Source organism: Carassius gibelio, chromosome B23, assembly GCF_023724105.1.
Source record: "Carassius gibelio isolate Cgi1373 ecotype wild population from Czech Republic chromosome B23, carGib1.2-hapl.c, whole genome shotgun sequence".
NCBI classification, from domain to species: domain Eukaryota; kingdom Metazoa; phylum Chordata; class Actinopteri; order Cypriniformes; family Cyprinidae; genus Carassius; species Carassius gibelio.
The window spans coordinates 21,170,674-21,194,398 of NC_068418.1; the positions used below are offsets into that span (position 1 = coordinate 21,170,674).

The following is a 23,725-nucleotide window of genomic DNA, read 5'->3' on the forward strand; positions in this document are numbered from 1 at the left end:
ACTGTAGAAAAATCATGTGATTAAAGTTAATTATAATTCAGAGAGAAGATATTACAAATGTGTTGAATAAAACTGCCAAATGAACAATATAATTGTCAATTCATTTAAGTGAACAAACAATTAAATTCATAGTAAGATATTACCGTTTTCCAAAGTGTGGTATTCTGAGAGAAAAAAAAATTTTGGGTGCAAAAAAATTACAAACTGAGAGGTACGTTAGATTCTCTGTATATGAGATATTGTATCCAGTAAAAGTATCTAGCAGCAATAATGACCTTGTATGTAGTTACTAAAACAGCAAAGGAATGACCTTCAAAGTTTCAAAAATCTTCCCATTTTCTTTGAAATCAAGCCTAAATCATATATTCAAAAACAATATTTGACAAAATTATATGTGTATGTATATATATATATATATATATATATATATATATATATAATCAAACAAACGTCTAATAATCCTTCAAGGTCTTAAATCTTGTAAACTTCAAATTAAATGTATACATGACACATAAAAATTTGTAACACTTGCACCTAAAGTTATACCTTAATATACAGTAATAAAACAGTAGCTGACTAGTGTGTATGAAAGCAGCATCACTGAGGCGACAGGACAACACACCAGGAGTCTAATCAAATAACAACCTGTCAGGTAATAAGTCTAAACCTGCCGATGTTTTTCATATTTCTATTTAACCTATCCTGTAAGCACAAAAACAATGTGGTTGATATTCTGTATTTAGCTTTCCACAGACTAGTTCACATCTCCAAAGCCACTGCAGCCAACCTGGGCAGCAAAGGTCCCATGAACTGGAAGTGTGGGGGCGGTCTAGTGTTTTACAAGCCGAGCTACTCCAATAACATGACCAAACGGAAACACAGAGCCAGGAAACCCGTGCCCAACAGGTCTCCCAGCGCAGTCAGGTATGGGATGGAGAAGTTATCCGGGTCCAGACCTTTCCTCCACATCAAACGCACAATCAGGTCTGCTGTATAAATTAGGATCCCAACCTGTGAGGAAAAACAAGAATAAACATTCAGTTATTTCCCAGACTGATTTTTTCTTTTAAAAATTAACATTAATCTATTATTAATTCATACTTTCAATAATCCTTTTGGTCAGCAAGGAGGCACAACATTACTCAAAAGGGATAATATAAGGACATTTATATGCATTTTCTTTTGTCATATATGCTGGGTTTTTTTTTTACTTTATATTTATAAAATATGTTTTTAAAAACTACAAAGAAGCAGCACTTTTTTAACACAGATTAACACTGATATTCATAAAGCAGCAAATCAGCATATAACTTGATTTCTGAAGGATCATGTGACTGAAGACAGGAGTAATGATGCTGAAATTTAAACTTTTCATCACAATACAATATATTATACAATATATTAAACTAGAAAAGTTAAAAACTGAATAATATTTCACACTTAATATATACACACTAAATGCTGTACATATTATATTACACTATATATATAATAGTAAAACTGACCAATGACCTTTTGTTTTTTTTTATTAGTATTTTACTTCCAAGAGATTTCTTTAAGACTTTAAGTACAATTCAGGATTAGTCGCATTTAAAAACACGCCCTATTTTATAATGCTAATAAATAGTATTTATAGCCACATCGTTCAGTTAGGAAGTTGGGAGGAGGATGAATAGTCGCGCCAATTTCCATATTTGACCTGAAACAATAAAAGCGCCATTTTCGTTCTTTTTAGCCCGATGATGAAAATCTACTAATAAAGAGTCAGTGTTCATCTAAACTTTTAACTGGGAGAAAAGTAACTGATGCCATTTTTCATGGTCAATCAGTAATCCTTTTTGCAATTCTGTTTGCCAGCGCTAGTGACGCAGAATTTCAACACTTAAGCTTTGAGCACTAAGGCTCACCTGAAGCAGAGCAGCGCTCAAGTAGCAGCAGATAAATGCTGGCGTGATGGCAGTGTGGCCTCCTTGGAGCATATTAATGGCAAAAAGAAACAACAGATGACCTGGAACCACCAGGAGGAACAGCACCCGCGCCGACTTAGAGTTCACACCTGAGGAGAAAAATATAGTTCTTTACTAGACTACTTCAAAAGCCCATCTCCTCTAAATAAGGTTCAAGCCTCTCCTTCAATGTAAATCTACAATATGTTTGTTGTGAAACCAAAGTCTAACACTTAACCCCTCCTCAGAAAACAGCACAGTTTGAGATATCATTCATGCATGCAGCACAAATGGTGCAGATGATTAATGTGCTGAAGTGCAAATATCAAGGTTCATGCTTTGTTCAGCAACAGAACAGCTCGACTTATCAAACACATGACTGATTACCCACTTTATCTCAAGTAACTGAAGAAGTGAATTCATCGGAGGTGCACAAATAGTTTGAAAGTGACCTCACCTGAGGAGAAGTATGTGGCACAGGGGTTGGGCCAGTGCTGTCTCATCTTATAGGGCAGGACTCCAGGTATGCTCCACAAATGAAGGTGGGTGGAGATCCGACTGGCCTGGATGGCCACCAGGTTCCCCCCCACACCTGAAAAGTTCAAAAAGGAAAGAATGTGAGAGCTTTCCAATCATCACACCATTACGATTCTCCTATTCTCCTCATTTCAGTCGCAAATGAAACGTGTGTTGGAACGCAGCATGCGGCTAGGGGAGTATGTACACTGACGTTCGTCAAATATTCATTGTAAGCATATTTTCAAAGTATTTTGTTCCCAATTAATAGCTTTTCCATGTTTTCGCTCATGGTAAAACTGGCAAACGATGCTCTATGGGGAATATTACAGCAGGAGGGCATATCAAACTAGGTAATGAAGTATCAAATTAGTCTTCCTGAATCACAGCCATCTTGTGTTCCTCATTAAGGGCAGTTTGTCTCAGGATTGAGCTGGAAAAATAGGGTGCCAGATCCAGATAAACAACTAGAGAAGACGTCAGAGATGTCTTTGGCTGAGAAATCGCAACTACTACTGGATAACGCCACTTTTACTACTCAGACATGCTCTATTCCCATTGGGAAGTGTGTAGTTTCCGCCAATATAGAGTTGAGTCATCATTTGAGAGGGACGGCACAGGTAGAGCACATGTGCTGCTGGGCAGGAACCAGCAAGGGGAAATCAAAACCAGATTGCTAGTTGACAAACCACCACAAGTGATATTTTACGTAAAAACCAAACAAAATCTGCCTCAGATGGGGTTTTTAAGTCTATTAGTAACTCCCATCAAAATACTTGACTTCTTTCATGTACTATAAAATGTCACGAGTCGAGAGCCAGTGCTCTGATTTATTGAGACAATTTTGGAATGAGACTTTTATTTTGGCAGCGCTGTCCGATCGCCTGCCTGAATCCACGAATCGAGTTCCAAACGCAGAAAGAGATGTGATCAATTTGATTGTAATGAGAAGTTGAAGAGGGAAATGGGCCTTAAATGAAGATGTTTTTCAGGTTTGGTGTTACTTTGTATGTGAAAGGTGTATTTTGCTCCAAGTGTGATTTGTCATTGACTTTTAACTCACCGTTTATGACTGGTGTAAAGACCGCCATGCCCTCAAAGTTTGGATCGCTCACAGTCTTATCAAGAATAAGGCCTCCGAAACTTAAATTGGAAAGAGTTTAATGAATTTTAAATGTTAAAAATTAGTTAACCCACAAATGATATTTCTGTCATTTGTCGCTCTGTCATAGTAAACATTACATTTATATATGTTAGCGCAACAAATCTAGTTCAACATCTGAGGTAACGCTAAAAAGAGCTCTATGAACAATGCATGCCATAAAAAAAATATTTTAAAAAAATCTATTCTTGAGACATTTTGTTATACCTTTAATTAGTGATTATTTTTACTTATGTTCTAAAGACGTTACAGCTTTTTGATAAAGCTCTAACTGCTCTTAATTCACACTGAATGCATTTATGACTGCGTCAAAATCATGAAATCACAAAATGTATCAAAGAAATCTCAAAAGTTTTTTTTTTTATATATATATCCATATTGCACAGCCCTACTTTTAGGCCAACTAATTTTAATTAGGTGTCCACTTATTAATAATAGTGACTAGACTTTAATCTGAGCAGTTTCTAGCTAATAATGTTTAATCATTTTAGAGTCAATTTCTACAAAAAGAAAAAAAAAAGTCTTATCAACTGATTGATTATTTTAAAAAAAAAGTTTTAAAATGTCATGATATTTCTATATTGTCTGTGGGAACTCTATTACAGGCACAATAATTTTTTTATTAATGAATACATAACTATATGAATTATATTCTACCTACTAGAAGACTGTGTCTCTGTATGCATGTTTGTACCTGCTGATGGACATGGCCACTATAACAGGCTGCCAGCCGGACTTCAGAACCTCTTTAATCTGTGGACTCCGTCTAGCGATGAGCACCCAGAGAGGAATGAGCAGCAGGAAGAGGACACACACCAACGGGGACAAGTACCACACGTCTGGACACACACAAACATTGGAGATGACATGTGCAAGACATAAATAGATTTCAGGTAATGTGCTATGATTTGAATTCAGAATTTATGGACTCTAGAGAATAAAACGACATAGTACATAAATGTGTGATTTTCAAAATAGAAAGATGATTTCCACTCTTTAATATCATCTTTAACCATGGAAACCATGTCACCTTAAAATACAAGTCTTTGTATTTTTTGTGAATTTCTACTGCCCTCTTCTGGTAGATTTTAAACAGTTCATGCAACAGTTCAAGTAAGGAAAATTCAGAGACTAAAATAAAAAGTTATTTATTTGTAATTGATTTAATTGTAATTTACTTAATATTTTATAGTTAATATTCTAATATATATTTATTTTAATTAATATAAATGTAATTTAATATAAATACTTTATGCATTATAACTTTTTTTTATTTAATAATCACTTAATATATATATATATATATATATATATATATATATATAAAAGAAAATCGTGAAAGTGAAAATTTAAATTGCACAATCATTTCTTAACTTTAAACAATGCTTTAATCTAGTGATTGTCAATAAATAAAGCTTTTAATAAATATCAGCCTTTTTTAACAATATGTGATGTACAGGATTTAGGTTTTAAACTAGCAGTTATTAATATATGAATAACTAAAAGGCCCCACACCTCTGTACTGGAACAGTGTGCTGCTGACTCCAGCCAATAGAGAAAGAGTGATGAGATCTCCCAGACTGGCTGCTATCGGTGTGGCCACATTATCAGGGTTGATGCCCACCTTCCTGGCGCCAATGATCACACCAATCATCACCAGACCTGGATGTGGATGAAAGCCGGATAGTGTTAGATTGTTATTTCCAAACAAAAGTACGATTCAAAGAAAAAGACTAAAAGATTGAGTTGTGGTTCTACTTTTTGGAATGCAAATGCTTTTATTATTCAGCATAAATCAGCATATTAGAAAGATTCCTGAAAGATCATGTGGCACAGAAGACTGGAGTAATGTGTGTGTATAATTTTTTTAAACTTATTTTTTATTTATATTTGTATATACTGAGCAGAAAGAAATATTGGAACTTGATTTAATATTTACTGTAGACTGTGAAAAGTAGACAGTTATTTTAATCATGATATATAATTTTCCTGCCTATATTTTTTTTATATATTGAGTGGAAAGAAATATTGGAAACTACATTTTATCTGCATTATAGACTGTGAAATATGTAATTTTTTCCACCTATGCAGTCTTGGTTGCTGGTTACTAAATATCTAAATATTTCTATCTAATAACAAAATTATATTTATGTTACATAACATAAACTAGTGAATCATAAACAATAAGTCCAGTGATATTTATTAAGAAAGCACATTTTTATTTCATGTTATTTTGAAGTAATAAGGAGTAGTGTACCTAAGGACAGAGCTGCCACAAATGCGGTGGTAACACTGCTAGCACACAGAACGGCCGCCTGGTCCAGCTCTACACCCCCCCTGGACAGAGCGCCAAGACCTACGGCCGCAAGAGCTGCCAGGAAGCCCACCACAGTGGCCTGAACCTGAGGAAGACAATCACAGCTGCTCATCAGAGCCTAAGATCATATGCCTTCATTCATAATTAAACTGATTAAAAATGGATTTTCATAATGAGTACTCATTGGTATTCAAGAACGATGAATCCCGCAGAATGAAGTCTCATAGAGTAATTGTTCATATTCTTTTGTACTTATTTAACATTTAATGAATGTTTGTTCGGTTAATTCATGTTTGCATTGTCTAATTTATCTCTGATGGGAACTAAAGCCGGTTTCCGGTGGTTTAGGTAGACTATCAATAATATAAAACATCTGTGTTTCTGATTCAGCCACCTGAATGAGAGCAAGATTACAGGTCACCATCAGCCACTGCTGTTTGGGGTCGTCCATCTGTCCGGTGTTAGCCTGAGCAAGACGGGAAACAAAACCACAGTGAAGCAGATAACGAGACACACTTGATCATCTCAAGGCTTGAGATAGATTATAAGTAATATATATTTTGCATACAGTAATGAATATATTGTCTAGATGGATCAGAATTTTTACATACAGCAGTAGAGAGCCGAGATGCGAGAGTCATCTCCAGGTTTCCTTTGAGCCCGACTAGTGCAGGTACCAGGATGAACACCTCTGTGATCACTTTAAACACATCCCAATGCTGAAACACACATACAGATGATATTTAGACAAACAGTCTGAAACGGTTAACAGCAGGCTCCCCATGATACAGACATGGACTGTTAAAACTCTATCAATGAAAGGAAAAGAGAAATGTGTAATTAAGCAATTTAAAACAACAAAAACTGATTTTCATGGCATTTTAAAACCACAAGATATGGCACAAACACAATCAGGTTTCAAAATCCTCTTAAATTCTGTAATTTTTTTATTCATTTGAATATTCTCAAAAAATTATATGAAATTCAAGGTAGTATTTACAAAGATTAATGTAATTATGGCTATTTAAAATACATTCTAAAAACAATCATCATAAAATCATTTATGATTATTTTATTAGAGTAGCACAGTATTGTTAATTGGATTAATGACACACAGAGAAATGCTTAATCAAAAAAAAATTATATATCACCATGCAAAATAATTTTTAACATCTTAATATTTTCTATATATAAAATAAATTTCTTCTGATTAATTGTAATATTTAAAATAAATGTATTGTCCCTTTTTATTGGAAGCCATGTAATATAAACCATATGCTAGAATTTTGACAAGCTATTTTTTGAATGCATTCACTGAAGCAATCCATCCAAAAGAAGCCGCTCAATGAAATGATTTAGAATAACCACTATTCATTTGAAGTGCAAACGACAATGATTTACATTGAAATTGCACTCATAATGTACACTACACAACTCAAAGGGACAATAAACATAACAACATTGGTGCAGGTGCATTAATATAAAAGTAAACGTTAAAACATTAATTCTCATTACCAATTTAAGCTGTGTTGCATGCTGGGAACTGCAGCCCCAGACCTACAGAACAACGCATTGGCTTTCACATCCATCACTGCTAATGTGACCATCATGGTCAATATTTTAAAACTGAGTGACGTCTTAATGTACAGTACAGCCATAAACTGAGATGCTCTCAATCAAATGAAAGAGTACAGATTAATTCAAACTTCCAGTCAAAACACAGACTAGTCATCAGCAAAGTCATAAATATCATCTCATAATGGGCAAACTGACAGAAGTGTCCGTGACTCACTGGATATGAATGGCTTCTTGCGCTGTGCGAGTGCGTGGTTAAATTTAGTACGTGTCAGTATATGAGCTGAGAGCTCCTCTCTTCGCAAACCCACTCATGAAGCTAAAAATAGGCATAATGTTTAAATGAACAGATAAGAGACCGGTGCCAGCCAGCCAGGGGCTGGTATTTTTACCACAGGCATAGTCCAGGCTGGTGTCACGTCACAGGCCCGTCCTGGGATCTAGCCCACTTCTGCTCTAGAAACAAGCTTTCATTCTCTTGCTCAGTCTATCTCAGCTGCCCCCGTGAGAATTTAATTAATAGACAAAAAACACAGTCCAGGCCAACTGCTGTGTATGGTGTACAAAAAATGTGTATGCTAATTTCTAACTGAAATATCCAAATATTTTGTCATCGAAAGCAATAGCTTTAGATCTACATTATTCTAGAGTTTAGCTTATTTTCAAAAATGAAAAATAGGCTGCATTTTCTCACCCCTGACGCATCCTAGGTGTATATGACTTTCTTCTTTGAGACAAATCAAGTCGGAGTTATATTAAAAATTGTCTTTGATATTTCAAGCTCTATCATTGCAGTCAGCGGTTGTTGCATTGCTTCAGTCCAAAAGATTTGAAATAAAAAGCGCCTTTGACTGGGTTTGTGTTATGCAGCCTAATTTTTTTTTTTGTGAACTAACCCTTTAAGGTTTAAGCACTGTTATATATTTTAATTTTAGTTAAAGTTTTTATATGTAAATGTGTCTGTGTGCATGTGTATTTCTATTCATCTTTATTTTATTATTTTAATTTATTTCATAATTTTTCAATTTGTTACTTTGTATGTATTTATTTTTAACAAATAATTTCATTTAAGTTTTTTTTATCATTTAATACTTTATTTTGTTACTTCTTTATTTCAATTAACAAAAAATATTTCAGAGTTTTAGTTAAAAAATAACACTGCCTTGTAAGTGGTTTAAAATGTCACATTTGAACTTTTTTTATATAAAAATATTTTTATAAAAAAAGAGAATTGTTTTTGAATAAATGAAATGATCATTTAATTTTATTTTTATTTTTTTTTCGTTATCAAGTTGCTGTTGCTGTCATGTTATTAAAGCATGATATTATAAAATCATGGCATTACCATGGCACATCTCCAAAAAATACAGCTTTTTTGTGTATCAAAGTACCATGCTATTACCATCTGATCCTATCCAATAGTTATCGATACTGATTGGAAAACAGCATTATTTACAGATTCAGTACCAGATACATCCAAGAAATAACCCAAATCTAGATTAAATCGCTCATACTTGGACAATGTCCATGACAATACCGGCTGCCACCATCCCCAGTCCGCCCAGCAGAAAAGGCAGTAGGACCTGCGCAGTGATGATATACGAGCTCTCCGGCAAGAAACCATGAGGTGAACGAGTGAGCTTGCAGGTGAAACCTCTGAGCTTCTTCCCCTGATAACAGAGCTCCAGCTCTAACTGAGTGACCACCATCTCTGCTACCCCATTCCCCAACGCTGAGGGCCACGGCTGAGATCGACGAGGGTTCCTAGTAGCTTTTAACACCCTCCTAGATGGCTGAATGTTCCTTTCATAATGCCTCGAAACTAAAAAAGAAGCTCAAGACGAACAGGTTGGGAAGAACAATAATAATATGCTGATTCAGAAAACAGGATGTTCTTAAGATTAAACTAAAAGGAAATGTATTATTTTCAGATAGTCCCACGCAAGCAAAGGCCCAAAAAAGTTGGCTGAAGCATGCAGTATATATTTCAGTTCTTCATCTATCAATGCCACATGGGTTTTCGACCAAAATCCAACAGGACCCTTCACATTCAAAAAAGCTTCAGCTGAGTTGATTCTCTGAATGCAAAAATCCACTTCTTGAAAAACTTCTCAGACTTGTCTTATGCCTGATGAAATGAAGTATCTAGTTGTTCTCCAAGGCTGTACCTTGCAGACTGCTACGATAATTCCCAAGCTGCCTCTTTTTTCACTCGCAGGTCGCTGGAACATCTATGTTGAACCAGGAGTCGTGACAAACGGTCCTGTCCATATCAAGGTCGATATAAACTCCTCTCTGTCATCAGGCCTGGTCTAACAGGTCCAGAACGTGACAGAAACACATTGAGGCTTTATTTCCACTCGTTCTTGTAGGCCCCCTCCTCACCGGTGCATCAGACCACTTGAACAGTTACTCGTCTAACTCTTATTACTCCCCATCAGCCGTTTCATCTGCTCGGAGTCTTGCGTCTGTCCCCTGTCCTGCTCTCTCCTAATGTCTCCTCTGGTGTATCACTGAACCTGTCTTATCAGCTGTGAATGGGCTGAGTGCTTGGCAGACGGACGAGAGGGGGGAAAGGAAAAGAGGAGAGGATTGAACAAGTGTGTGTACGAGAGACAGATTGAGAACCCATGGGGTTGTAAAAGCAGCGTTGTTCGATTACTCACACTCTACGTAGAGGACACGTCGGAAAGAGAGGCATGATTCAGCTAAAAAAAAAAAAAAAAAACCCTGCTCGGTCGCGAACAGTGACGCAGCAAATCCAGACCCACATCACCAACACACATCTCTGATCTCATTAATTTAACACCGTCAGGACACAGCATCTCTTAAGACTATTATATGACAACTGGGTCTATGATAAATAATTTTAGGCACAGGATATAATATTCAATATTTACTTACTCTCACATGGAAGCCTGTTTCTGCCACAGAAAAAAAAGGTAATTATGACTTTTTATCCCATAACTCTGAATTTATATCTCGCTATTTTAAATTCATAACACACAATTCTGACTTTATTTCTCGCAATTCTGAGTTTATATCTTGCAATTATGAATTAACAACATCTCACAAGTCTGACTTTATTTCTCGCAATTCTGATTTTATATCTGGCAATTATTAATTAACATCTCACAAATCTGACTTTATTTCGGACTAATTTTTAGTTTACATCTCGCAATTGTGAATCAACATCCCGCAATTCTGAGTTTTTAACTTCAAACTTCAGGTTTCTATTTTGCAATTCTGACTTATTTCTAGTAATTCTGGGTTTAAATCTCGACTTTTTAGAATATTGTTGGAATTCCAAGGTTCAGTCTCACAATTCTGACTGATTTCTTCTGAGATCTGAGTCTCTTGGTATCTCTTGGTGGACATAAGGACCTTATGTCTGTATCATGATTCACAAACATGTGCAATATGTAATAATATGGTTTCAATATATGCATTGCCACATTTTTTTTGTAGCGACTGGAGTTTTCCAGCTTCAAGAAGGGACACGAGTCACCGTGGTACTTTGATACCTTTTGTCCTATTATGTTTGTTTATTTTGTCCATTTTTGGAGCTTGACTGTCCTAAAAAACTATTCAAAAACCATTCATTTCTAGCCTGGACATTTTGTTAAACACCTCAATCGATGTTCCACAATACATACAGGTTTGTAATGACTTCAAAATAACATCATTTTTGGGTGAACACCTGCATTAATGCTTAATGATTGGAGTGTTTTTCCAGCCCCTTACCTTCAGAGTGAATTTTAATCATCACATTAATTTCCCTCACACTCTGCTTCCTGTAAGTAAGGACCATAAATATCAGCACTTGACATGCTGGATAATTAAAGTGGGCTGCTAGAGCATCAACCTCAAACTGTTGGAAAGTCATTTCAGGGTATAACGTGTTACAGAAAGTTCTTCAAAAGTCTCTTACCTGTACACTGTCCAGCACCATGCCTGCCATCACCATCCCCATCCCAGCAAGCAGGTATGGGAACAGCACCTGCAGACAGATACAAACGGCTGACTCATCCTCTATCTTAGCCTGGGCTGTTTTGGTCCTGTCCTCCACAGGCTTTTTGAGTGGTATGATGGGAGGGGGTAACAGCAGCTCATTCTGCCCATCTAGACTCCCAGTGCGATCCAAACCACCCTGCCCCTTCCCTTTCCCCTTTTTGGGCTTCTTGCGGCCACCTCCTTTCCTCTGCCGAACTTCATCTCCTGCCATGGTGGAGTCTCCAGTCCGCTCCCTCTGAACAACAGAAAAGCAGTTTAAGACAGCTCTTCAGCACTGATGCAGGTACATCCAAAAATGGGGTAAATATATTCCAAGACATATGGCTGTGTTACATAAATCAGATCTTTTTTTTTTTTTATTGCATTCTTTTAATGATAAATAATTTGAGTGACAAGCTGCACAACAAACATAAACATACATACATAAAAATATCTTAAATGTTAAAAACCAACACTTGTACTACCAGGTTTGCTTTTTCTAAATCCTACAATTTCCTATTTATTTACCAAGATTAACATTAACATCAATAAACATTAACTGAAATAAAATAAAATAAAATATACAAAAAACAAAAATAATAAACGTTTCTTTCAGCTACACCATTTCACATTTTATTTTAAAATGAAAATGTAAAAAGAAATAAAAAGGAAAAATAAAAACAAAAACTGACCAATGATACTAAAATGACATTGTTTATTGCACAATTCATTTACATTCACGATTCCAGTCTTTTAGTGAGGTAGCAGACTTTTTAACCCCGATCTTTTTTCCTCACAACATTCATTGTAAGTGATTTCTTTTTTTGTGATATTTTGGACATTAAGCATGTGTAAACAGTGAAGCTGCACTAGTATTACTGCATCCTGTTGATGTATTAATGCATGATAATCTGTAAACAGATATTTGCATTAGCAGTCAGCTCTTTCAAGCTACTTTTAAATAGAAATACAATCATAGAAATGTACAAATCAAATGATCTAAAACGTGTCAACAGTCTGATGTGAAAGGTTTCACTTCGATCTCTCATCACACCGATGATATTCATGTTTTGGTCCATAAGCACTGATGACACGTTGCCATAGCAATATCAAGTCGCACATTCCCATAGCACTGACAAATCTCACAACAAACCGTTTCTCTAGCAAATAAATGTATGTCACACGTTTGTGGATCGAAACGGAATGTTATTGATGAGAGGGAAAACAGTGATGGGTTACACACGGATCGTGATGGCTCGTGCTAGAAAGTCACGTAGAACAGCCTACCGTCTCAAATTAGCCCTTCTTTCGTGTTTATATTCATCACATTATATGAATTTTCGCTATCGATTACGATGTGAATCACTGTTAATGCTTAAGCGCGTTGTATCACTACTCGAAATGTTTAACTTCCTAGATACGAAACGAATTCACCAATAGTACTACGGAGAAAGCTTGGCTCATTAATATTTATTAGTCACGTGAGGGGACGCGCCTGGTAGGTTACCAACATCAGTGGTTACAAAGCGACTTCTGCATGTTTAAATTAATATCCATGAACAGATTCGGGATTTTGTGCAGTAATTCGACGGAAGACGGACTATTATGTATTCCGTCAATGTACAAGAATATAGTACTTGTGTAAATAATAAACTAACTGCTGTTTAAAAAGCTGTAATATAGTACAATAAACTTATGTTTTAATGTTTACAAATTAGTTCTGGGTGCTTTTTTCTCAAAAGTTTTCTGTCAAACGTTTAATCTACAGTTTTAAAGCGACTTTAATCTACGCATGCGTGCTTCTGTCGTCAGTAAATCGCGAATATTTTTATTTAGGCTAGTGCCTAGAATCTTTGAACTCGCTGATGCTGAAGCAGACGCTTTTATTTTTTATTTACATTTTATTAATTGATTCATTTAGTGAAAATGTATGTCGAAAACATAGCTATGCCTGCATGAACAAGCCAGTAATTAATTTTGTAATGGTGAGTAATTAATTTTAATTTAATAATTTAACTGATTCGTTCAAAACTGAAACACACGTACGTTTAAGCATTTTCCCAAATTAAATACGGCAATAATCGGCCAGCCAGTCAGATTGTATATAATATATTATATATATATAGGCTACACATACAGTACACATAGTATATATATAGTATTTTAAATTAGTATTTATTTGCGCAAATAGCTCTGTCAGAATTCCATAAGTTTCCTTGAATATTTATTCATCTATAGGCTATTAACAGAATTTGGATTGGATTGGAAACTGGATTATGATGAAAAACCCAAACGACTGTGACTTGTTTAGAACAGACATAAGTCAAAAAGGTAGGGCTATGGGTCAGAACCAGAACCTTTAGATAGACTTTATAAAACATGGACGTAGTGTCTGTGATGTCACCCGTAGGTTTCTGAAGAGCTCTTTGAAGCCTAAAGTGGGCGGAGCATTTTAGCAGCGCTTTCACTGCACATCATTCACAGATAATCGAAAATAGGCACAGAGGGAGCTGCTTGCTGAAACAACGCCCACCTAGCTTGACGGTGGTGACAGTACCACCTGTCACTCAAGTGGCCATGCCTTTAATAATGCAGAACTTTAAAGGGTTCCTGTTATGCTTTTGCATTTTTTCAACTTTAGTTAATCTGTAATGTTGCTGTTTGAGCATAAAAATGATCTGCAGATTTACAAAGCTCAAAGTCCAATTCAAAAGGAGATATTTTACTTAACAGAAATCACTTTTCAAAAACTACAGTGAACGACTCGTTCGGACTACAACGCATATTTTCCGGGATTCGTGATATTCGCAATATTTACACTGAAGCTCGCAGATGGATATGGTAAGGGCATGACGTTTCCTGACCAGGCGCCGAGTGGACCCAATCACAAAACACACTGGCCCAGCTAACAACCTAGAATGAGAGCGTTTTCTAGCACACCCCCAAAACAAAATCAAAACTTTGTAAAAGAGCATAATGGGACCCCTTTAAGGCTTAATAAAATTTAAACAGATGAGTTATAAAAAAATTCACCCCCTCACAGTTGTCATGAAGGGCAAAATTAGCTATATAGACCAAAACCACTTTTTTATTATTATTTATATTAAACCATATATTAGTATATGGTTCACAGAATGACTTATTTTATAATGAAACTCGATTTTAAGGAATGAGAGAATAAACATGCAGTCTACTTTTAAAGTTAAGTATATAATAATGTTACTGCTCTACCTTGCATGTGTCCACATTGCAGGTGTCCACGCATGCATCTATCTTCCAAAGGTCATGAAAAGTTGCATAACAGGCAGACAACTTATACTTGAATGTATGAATGGTTCATTTTATGGGAAGCTGATAACACAAATCAATCTCAAATCCAGCTATGGTGTAAGTACAGCACAGATTTGTCCATGTAAATCTAACACACAAACGTCTTACCTATCAGAATGTCGCAAAGCAAAGGAAAGTCATAAGTGAGGAGCATAAATCTTAAAGGGCACCGAGAATAACAACATGAAGTGCGATTGGAGGAGTCACAGATAGGGGGGCCTTGGAGAGTGTCTTAAATTTCATCCTGTTGGCAGTTTAGAACAGCCCCCTCCTGTCTGACCTCATCTGCCACTGAGAAGATGGTGTTGACAGGGAAACCCACCGCTCCTCTCCCTTCAAAGAGCCAGTTAACCGCTTTCCATACACGTATCACAGTAATTTCACTGCCACCAAATTTGAAATGACAGTGTTTGCATTCACAGGTTTTGAAAAAGCTCTTAAACCACATTTGGTGGCGTAATTATGCAAACAACTTTAAAGCACAGCTTATGACGTTCAGTAAGTCAGTTTACACTGAATTTACACTGTGGTACTTCTGTTGCTTTCAAATATATTCTCAAAGGGCTATTACATAACCACATTTTCAAATGTAAGTTTTTTTGTTTATATTATACATAACAGTATTATGTAATGTCATTCTCAGTTGAATTGTCACCAAAAATTGTATTTATTTTTTGCAGGAACAAGAGAAAGAAGCCAGACTGTGACAGAATCAAAATCGACAGAGATCAGAGATCCTAGACTGTGTTTGGATGCCAATTCTAGCTCACTGAATAATACACAGTCCTTCAAAAACAGTAAGTAAAACGGTTTCAAAACATAGTATGCTACATAATTGTCACATGATTTACATTACGTGTGTGTAATGCATATGAGTATTTTGCCTTTTCAGTTCAATTTTATATAAAATATCTATTCTTTATACTGTATTTGTATACTTATGAATAATTATAAAATACTTTTTGACAGTATTTACAAGGTCAAATATTTCATCAGAATTTAAATGGAAAGTCAAGTCAAACACATTGCATTGAGGGATACTCAATATTACACTACAGTATAGAGCCAGTACAGGATTTTAGGTGGAGCGAGTAAATAACCAGCACTCTCTCCACCTTCAGAACCACGACTGATGTGAGACCCTTCCCTTGAGCAAGGCACCGAACACCCCACTGCTTCCTGGGCGCCACAGCAATATGGCTGCCCACTGCTCCAGGTGTGTGTTCACGGAGTATGTGTGTTCACTACTATGTGTGTGCACTTGGATGGGTTAAATGCAGAGCCACAATACTTGGCCACTCTTCACTTCAATTTATTTTCATACTGAAAATGGGCAGTATATGCTGTAATAATAGTAAGTACATGCATTACTACTATTACAAATATTCTCTAAATATTTGAGAATGGCCAAAATATGCTTCTGCTTCCTGTGTGATGTTGCAGTCATCCACTAGGTGGAAGTAAAATACAGCAGAACACGTGCCTCTGTTGCTGAATGGAAATAAGCCACATGAAGGTTATTGAGGAGAAACTGTGTTTTAGTAATTATGTGCAAACAGTACGTTGAAATTGAAATGAGTCAGGTCAGAGCAGTTGAATTGCAGGGTTTGTATGTTAATCAAGATATAGAGCAAAATAATGTGTGGGTGGATGAATTACAAATAACAAGAGCTCCCACAATGCCTCTTCCAGCTCTCTGACGTTAAATATCAGACTAAAATGCAGTAAAACTGAAACACACTCACACATATACGCTGTAATTATGGGTTCACTGTTGCCAGACAGGAGTGGTGGAAACTTGTCAGAGGTGCTAAATATAGCTGCTGTCCCTTTCCAACCAGACACAGTGGACACCTGTCACACACACACAAACACTTACCCACAATGCTTAACTTTCATTTTACACCACCTCCCACACTCTTCCTTTGGCTTCAGACGTCCCAGCTGTTCTCCCCTTCATCTCAAACTTCAAAGCAAAAGAGAAGGAGCAAAAATGAAAGAATGTTATGGTGGGGAAAATGCACCGATTCTGTATCTATCAGTCTGTTTGACAACCAGCAAAGAGGAAAGCGCATTCTGTCTGAATATAGTGCAATATTGTTTAGCGACTAAAGAGACCATATTGCAGACATGCTGTATATGCGATACCATTTCAAACCCGTAAGTGCCCATCAAAATCATTAATTTAAAAATTGACAAGTGGCGTCTTCCCACTTCTAAAGCAGGAAAAGATGGCTAATTGCTTCCTCAGAGCAGATCACTTTAAACATACCCCATAAAACTGTCACATCAAAAGAAATCACAGTAACAAGTAAACAGGGCCGGTTTCCACAAAAATTACAAGGCAGTGAAGCTTTTAGTAAACCCATAACTACATATGTTTAATCTCTAGCGTTCTTCACTAACATGAAGAGACTCCAACAGAGGGAATCGACAAAGAGTTCCAAGAAACACATAACCCCTAACCTTTCCTGAAATGCAGTAGTTTTGCGCGTTAACAAGGTCTTAGCAAGGAAGAGATAAATCAAAACTTATAAGATGGTTTAATAGCTTAAACTGAAATGGGATTAGTGTTAACACATTCCGAGGAGTTTAGGAGCACCTGTGTGGGGCTCGTGTAAAACTCTCAAAACGTTTAATGCAGTCTCGATGCACATTAAATAAGAAAAATCTAAAGCAAACTGGATCATTTTCTGAAGCAGAAGCTAGACCATGACTGTGAACACTACATGTTTTCTTCACCCTGAGCTCAGGGCTAATAACAGCTTCTCAAATGACCTCTCGGCTCTGCGTTCATAGCGTGGTGATCATATGGCTCTGATTCCAGGCCTCTGAGGTCATGTTCTGATGTGAAGGTCTGGAGCGTGACTGACAGCTTTCTACTTTGAGCTGTTGAAGGTGATAGGCAAACTTTCAACACGCACTTGCTTGTAACTCCATTCATTTATTTTGAGTGGCATCAACATTGGTTCCTAATCAAGCAACAGCACTGTTGTTCCAAACGTGATGTCTCATGTTTCTGAGCCCTAACATGCATTAAAACGTGGTTTGATCCAAGTGAGAAAATGCCTGCCATGGCACATGCTGAATGGAGGACACATTTTTGTGTTTGGTACACAAGTCTTACTGTAGTAGCTGTCACACAGCCTGCCAATATCAGTGCATTTGTTATTATTTTGTCTCAGGATAGAATGTGATCTTTGGTTACCAAATGAACAGCCTGTAGGATGTTCCGACAGAATGATTTAATTATAGAGACAATTCCCATGGAGAAACCTGAGGTTAAGTGCCTCCTCAAGGGGACACAGTGGTGATGACTTTTGTCTTGCTCCTTGCTACGGATGAACCACAGAGGTCTGTAATACACAGAGAAAGGTATCCGACAACATTCCCATCCATCTCAATTGCACACAACCTAGAGGATGCCATGTTTACTTGATGGGCACTCGGTTTCAGAAACGTGACTGATCACTTGTCAAAAGCAAATAAATAAATATATATATATTTCATGCTTGTAAGAGCTCTGCAAATATAACTGCTCCCTTAGAGAACGTATACGGTAATATCATGAAATATTTGTGTTGGGTAAAAGCAGTTACTTTAAAAGGCCATCAATAGAGAAACTTTTTTTGACAACATCATGATGTAGAGCCCAACAGTGACTAGACACTTTTTCAGAGGCCTTAGTCCCAGAAGTATTTTTCCCATTTATTTACTCATTTAAACTGAATTTATTTACTTCATGTTTTGAAGCCAAAATGTTTTCTGAAGCAAAAAATACTTTTATGAGTGAAAGAACTACAATCCCATGAAACACTGCAAATGATTTACTCAAATCAGAAAGAATGGTAGAGTTTATAACATAATATAATCGACAAAAATATTATTTAGCGCACAACTGTTTCCAACATTAATAATAAAAAGTTTCTTGAACACCAATTCAGCATAAATGATTTTTGAACAATCAGTAATGATGCTGAAAACGTAGCTCTGCCGTCACAGGAATATACTAGATTAAAAAATGTTTGTCAAGGCAGACTTAAGGATGGCTTGAGAAAGCCTACGTGACAGTATTAAGCAGTTGTAAAAGCTTGAAGTTTGAAAATGTACATAGATAGATAGCACGCTTCTAGCATTATGTAGCATACTGACAAAATGATTTAACAAGTTGTTAGCATGTTTCTAGCATGATAAGCATGTTGCTAGCATGTTTTAGCCTGATTAGCATGATACTAGAATGTTGCTAGCATGTTTCTAGCATGTTTCTAGTATGGTTACTATATTAGTAGCATGATTAGCATGTTTGCTAACACGTTTCTAATGAGATTACCATGTAATTAACATGTTGCTTGCGTGTTTTAAGTAAAATTAGCATGCTAAAGTAGCATGTTAACATGTAGCTAGTAAAAGTTATAAAAAAAAGAAAAAGAATAATAAATAGCCCCTGCCCCTTTTATCGCCGGCATTCAAGTACTGCTCTATGAAGAAAATGCATGGGAATATGAATATAAAAATATTTCCAGAACCCAACCCTGGAATGTTACAGTTAAAGGCCCTGCATTGTAACCGCTACAACAAAACAGCACCACATTACTGGCTATCTGTTAAACTGTGTGTATGGAGTGCATACATATGCATGGATTCAGAGTTTTCAGGATAGGAACACATGCCAAGGAATTGTCAACTTTTTGTGCACTCCAGCTCTGCAGACAGTGTACAGAGTTCATTATAATATAAGAATCATCCTGACTATGCCGATTGTGATGTTAGCCGCAGGATAAATGCGGTGTAACTGCTTTCCACCCTTACTCCCACATTTCTTTGCTTTCCCACAGCACAGCTTACTCTTGCTTAGCGTGCTCAGATCGGCCGCAGCTGTTCGAGTTGGTCTCCACCCTCTCCTGCAGAGCTCCATTACATAACATTACAGAGAGATTGATGAGCTCTCAGATTTCTGCACACTGCCAAGTGTCCATTCTCTCTCTCTCTCTCTCTCTCTCTCTCTCTCTCTCTCTCTCTCTCTTCTCTCTCTCTCTCTCTCTCTCTGTCCTCAGTCCAGTCTTCTGCGTTAACTTTCCCATCTCCTGTCGGTTTCTTACCTCAATCTATACTTCTTCAGAATAGGACAATGAGGAGGCAAATCAAATCCTGCAGAAATAGAAATGATAAAACAGTCTGCTGGCGGGTCACAAGTGCAAATCTGAGTCATCCAGTTTTATGAGCATAATCTCATTCATGTCATAACACGCACCGAGCTGATGAAATGACATGTATTGCACTTGCAGCACTCTTACCAAACAGAAAGGTCTCCCGAGGAGACTTTTTTCAAGCAATGTTACATTTCTTGCATTGCTACTCATTCGCTACTGAGTTTTCTGCAATAGAATGGAGTGTTACTCAATTTTGATATATGGCCAGACCATTAAACATCTGTTATCAGCTTTTTTCCACTCTTATCAGATCAAATGTTTGAACTGTGCATCAGCAAAAAAAAACAAAAAAAAAACAGACTTTGCTAGAGAAGAGAGGGGGGAAACTTCTGTAATGGGTTTCATGGGGGATAGTGAGCCATTCTTTCTTTGACATCACATCATCGCTGAACAGGAGACTCACAGAACAAGTTTTAGTGCTTTTGGGGGACTGTTATAGCACTAAAAGCTGTAGAGAGAAATGCTCACTCTGAGCAGAAGTTAAATTACCTGAATAGTTATTACATATTCAGAAAATCAGACAACATTTCTCCCAACAAATCATAAAATGGCCAAAAAAAGTTTCTCATGCTGCCTGGTTGAATCGACGGATAGATAGATAGATAGATAGATAGATAGATAGATAGATAGATAGATAGATAGATAGATAGATAGATAGATAGATAGATAGATAGATAGATAGATAGATTAGTTACAGGTATATTTTTATTTATTTACTCATTTATTTATGTATTTTACTTTGAGGCTGTTGGGAGTATTGGGTAGTATCTCTATGCTTTTAAACAGAAATTCTGTAACAATAGATGATCTCCACAATTATTTTCAGACATAGTGATGATGGCGCACAAGGAAAAGCTTACTCCGTGCCTCATTCTAAAACTTCCTGCTTGAGATTATAGAACAACACCGCAAAACCTGGAGATAAAAAGGGGAAACTCATCTGGAACATCTTTGAGTTGCAAAACAGCTCTGACGACTCTGTGAGACTCATCCTGCACTTCATTTACTGCTGAATCTTTGAAGTCACTTTGTTTTAAATATCTAAAAATGCCCGGGTGTTCAATATTTCTGTTAATCTGTCAAGGACAATCATCCAAATTATCATCTACATTTTCGTTGAGCCAAAGCAGATCAAATCATAAGAACCTCTTCCATCTGCAAATGATTCTTAAAGTGTGTAATTTTTTCTCCATCAGCAGCAGCAAACAGAATAAAAAAAAAAAAGGTTTTCAACACTCCTTCATCTTCCATTGTTGATAAACAGGTCATGCCATTTTGTCCATCCCAGTTGGGCCACCCAAATAAACACATTTTAATTGGTGCTGCTCATTTGGTGCAGACATGACACGCTCCACATACAAACTTGACATTTTTCATAATTTGCCAAAAATGTCATGTAGTGTTAATGAGGTTCACTAGAGAAAAAATGTGCAGATTCCAGTTCACTACAAATGCATAGTTTTAATTATTGCAATGTTGGCATCAGCACAGCATTAACAGCACAGACAATCTTTGTCATCTATAAAAAGAATCTACCTGTATCTATATTAGTACAGTATTGATTTAATCTAACTCATTTGTTGCTTTCATGATCTTCATCTGCTGCATTAGTGGCATTTGTAACAGTTACAGTACTCTTTGAATGTCTTCAAAGTCGCCATGGTTGCAGGAAAACCTGTTCTTCATTTGATAAACAAACAGGCCCAGACTAGCCAAAAAGTATCCAACCATATCATCCAATCAGTGGTTGAAAAATCTAAGATTACACAGATTGATTTGAGGGCCAGATTAAAAGCAAACAATGTACATAACAAAACAGAATATGTGTTACTTACTTTTTCAAAATATCTTTGCTAACAGCTAATGCAAGACAAAAACCATGACAATATCTTGAATTCAACTTAATCTGCTCAACAAAGTGTGCTTGCATTTTAATGCACGTACACAACTGTAATACATTTTATTTTGAAATTAAATGTTAACAATAAAAAAATAATTTATTTATTATATATTTTGTTTAAAATTCATATGCACAAAGTGCAAAAACAATATCTTTAAAGAGACAATTAGCTGTAAGTATTATGTTGAAATCATAGTTATATATATATATAATAAATAAAATAATGATAATATAAAATGTATATATTTATATGTAATTCTTAAAGGGGTCAAATGATGCCATTTAATTCTTCCTTTCTCTTTGGAGTGTTACAAGCTGTTGGTGTATAAAGAAGATATTTAAAGCTGCAAAGACTAAAGTCTCAACTCCAAAGAGATATTCTTTATAAAAGTTAAGACTTGTCCACGCCCATCTAAAACCCCTTGGTTTAACACGCCCCCACATGTCTACATCACTGTGTGGGAAGATTTGCATAATGCCACCCAAATATTCATGCAAAAAAAGAAGGCATACCTTTTAATCTCACTGTTGCTGCCGGCACCATGTTGTGGAGACACTGTGTGTTTCTTTTGTGCAGAGAAACTATTTTGGCCTTCCAAAAGATGACGATATCTGCTTCGTCATACCTACAGTAGCTGATCTGTGCTGGTCGCTGAGGAAATACATCAACTCGCTGTGGATCGCTGGATTGGATTTCACCCTGGACGAAGCAGAGTCCAGCCCGGGGTCGTCACATTTGGTAAAATAATGTGTTTTTTGAACCGCATAAACACATTTCATTACACCAAATACACAAAATAATGTTCTTTATACAACTATTATCATATTATTATATATTATCATATGACCCCTTTTAGATTATTAGAGATTATTCATTTATACATATAATGTAGCATCAGTAACACTTTTTATTCTACAAAACAGATCTCAAGTCTGTCAAGGAATCATTCTTGATAGGAAAAAAATTCTTTGCTGAACTCGATAACCTGCAACAAGCCATTGATGGACCTTTATTTTTAAGAATGTACAGCCAATTGCGTGCACAGTCATTCATAGAAGAAGCAGGCAAATGGCAGAGCACCCCTGTCTTCTGGTTGTGATTTGCTGCAGTCATTATGACATTAAAGCAGGCTGGAGGGTTGGCCACAGCCTTGGAACAGGAACATCAGTGTCCTCACACTCTTAAAATGGAGGGGAAACAGAAAGGGATATTCGACACACGGAAGGGTAACATTAACCATGATATGCAAGATAATGTTGGTCTCTAATACAGTATTTCTGTCTGCATCCAACAGATATTATATAAGATACTCTGTAAGTGTGCTGCTGTACCTTCTTGCTAGTGCTGTTCGTATGTGAACATTATATTGTTCTGCAAATGCTCTTGGGATCAAATCAATTGACTCTTAGTCTCTGACCTTCATCCTTTGTGGCTGTATTTGTTCAGAATCCATAGGATCAACGGCCAGTAATCAGACTCGTTTGAATCAGCCTCATACAGCTCCAAACCATCAGTGTTGGACAACAAAATTACATACAATCTGGTGTAGTTTCAGTCCAAAAGCAGCTAATGCTGGCTCTTCTCATACATACACATCTGGGCTCCATCATGCTTCTCTTCTAGCCATGTGGGAGTGTTTAATTTCTCTCTCTTTCTCTGAAAGCAAAAGTAGTAAGAAGGTCTCACTAGAGCAACTGGTTCCAACCATACAGTAAGATGATCTTGCTGTGACCGATGCAGCCACAGACTGTAGACAATGTGGCTAATTCGCATGA

The 23,725-nt window shown here is 36.5% G+C and overlaps 1 protein-coding gene across 4 annotated transcripts; it reads right to left on the reverse strand.

The window, feature by feature from the left end:
- Nucleotides 1–212: 212 nt before the first annotated feature.
- On the reverse strand, nt 213–15,056 carry LOC128011529 (solute carrier family 41 member 3). 4 transcript variants are annotated; one of them, XM_052594019.1, is made up of 11 exons: nt 14,948–15,056; nt 11,448–11,765; nt 6,553–6,660; nt 6,336–6,407; nt 5,882–6,026; nt 5,140–5,286; nt 4,319–4,463; nt 3,526–3,605; nt 2,404–2,538; nt 1,908–2,056; nt 213–1,011 (listed from the first exon to the last, which is right to left on the reverse strand). In XM_052594019.1, exons 2-11 carry the CDS (start codon nt 11,739–11,741, stop codon nt 850–852), a joined length of 1,437 nt encoding a protein of 478 aa, XP_052449979.1. In that variant the 5' UTR covers nt 11,742–11,765; nt 14,948–15,056; the 3' UTR covers nt 213–849. The 4 variants fall into 4 exon arrangements, with proteins under 4 accessions (XP_052449979.1, XP_052449981.1, XP_052449980.1 ...); XM_052594021.1 differs by lacking the exon at nt 14,948–15,056 and adding an exon at nt 14,741–14,881; XM_052594020.1 differs by lacking the exon at nt 14,948–15,056 and adding an exon at nt 12,797–12,943.
- Between the last annotated feature and the right edge of the window lie 8,669 nt (nt 15,057–23,725).

What these genes read in the sequence shown, in the direction of transcription:
- LOC128011529 (XM_052594019.1), bottom strand. Translation starts at nt 11,741, where the DNA reads ATGGCAGGAGATGAAGTTCGGCAGAGGAAAGGAGGTGGCCGCAAGAAG. An exon ending in GTAATCTTGCTCTCATTCAG is followed by an intron (nt 6,027 to 6,335) that starts GTGGCTGAATCA and finishes TGTCTTCCTCAG; the next exon opens with GTTCAGGCCACTGTGGTGGG. An exon ending in GTGGCCATGTCCATCAGCAG is followed by an intron (nt 3,606 to 4,318) that starts GTACAAACATGC and finishes TTCCAATTTAAG; the next exon opens with TTTCGGAGGCCTTATTCTTG.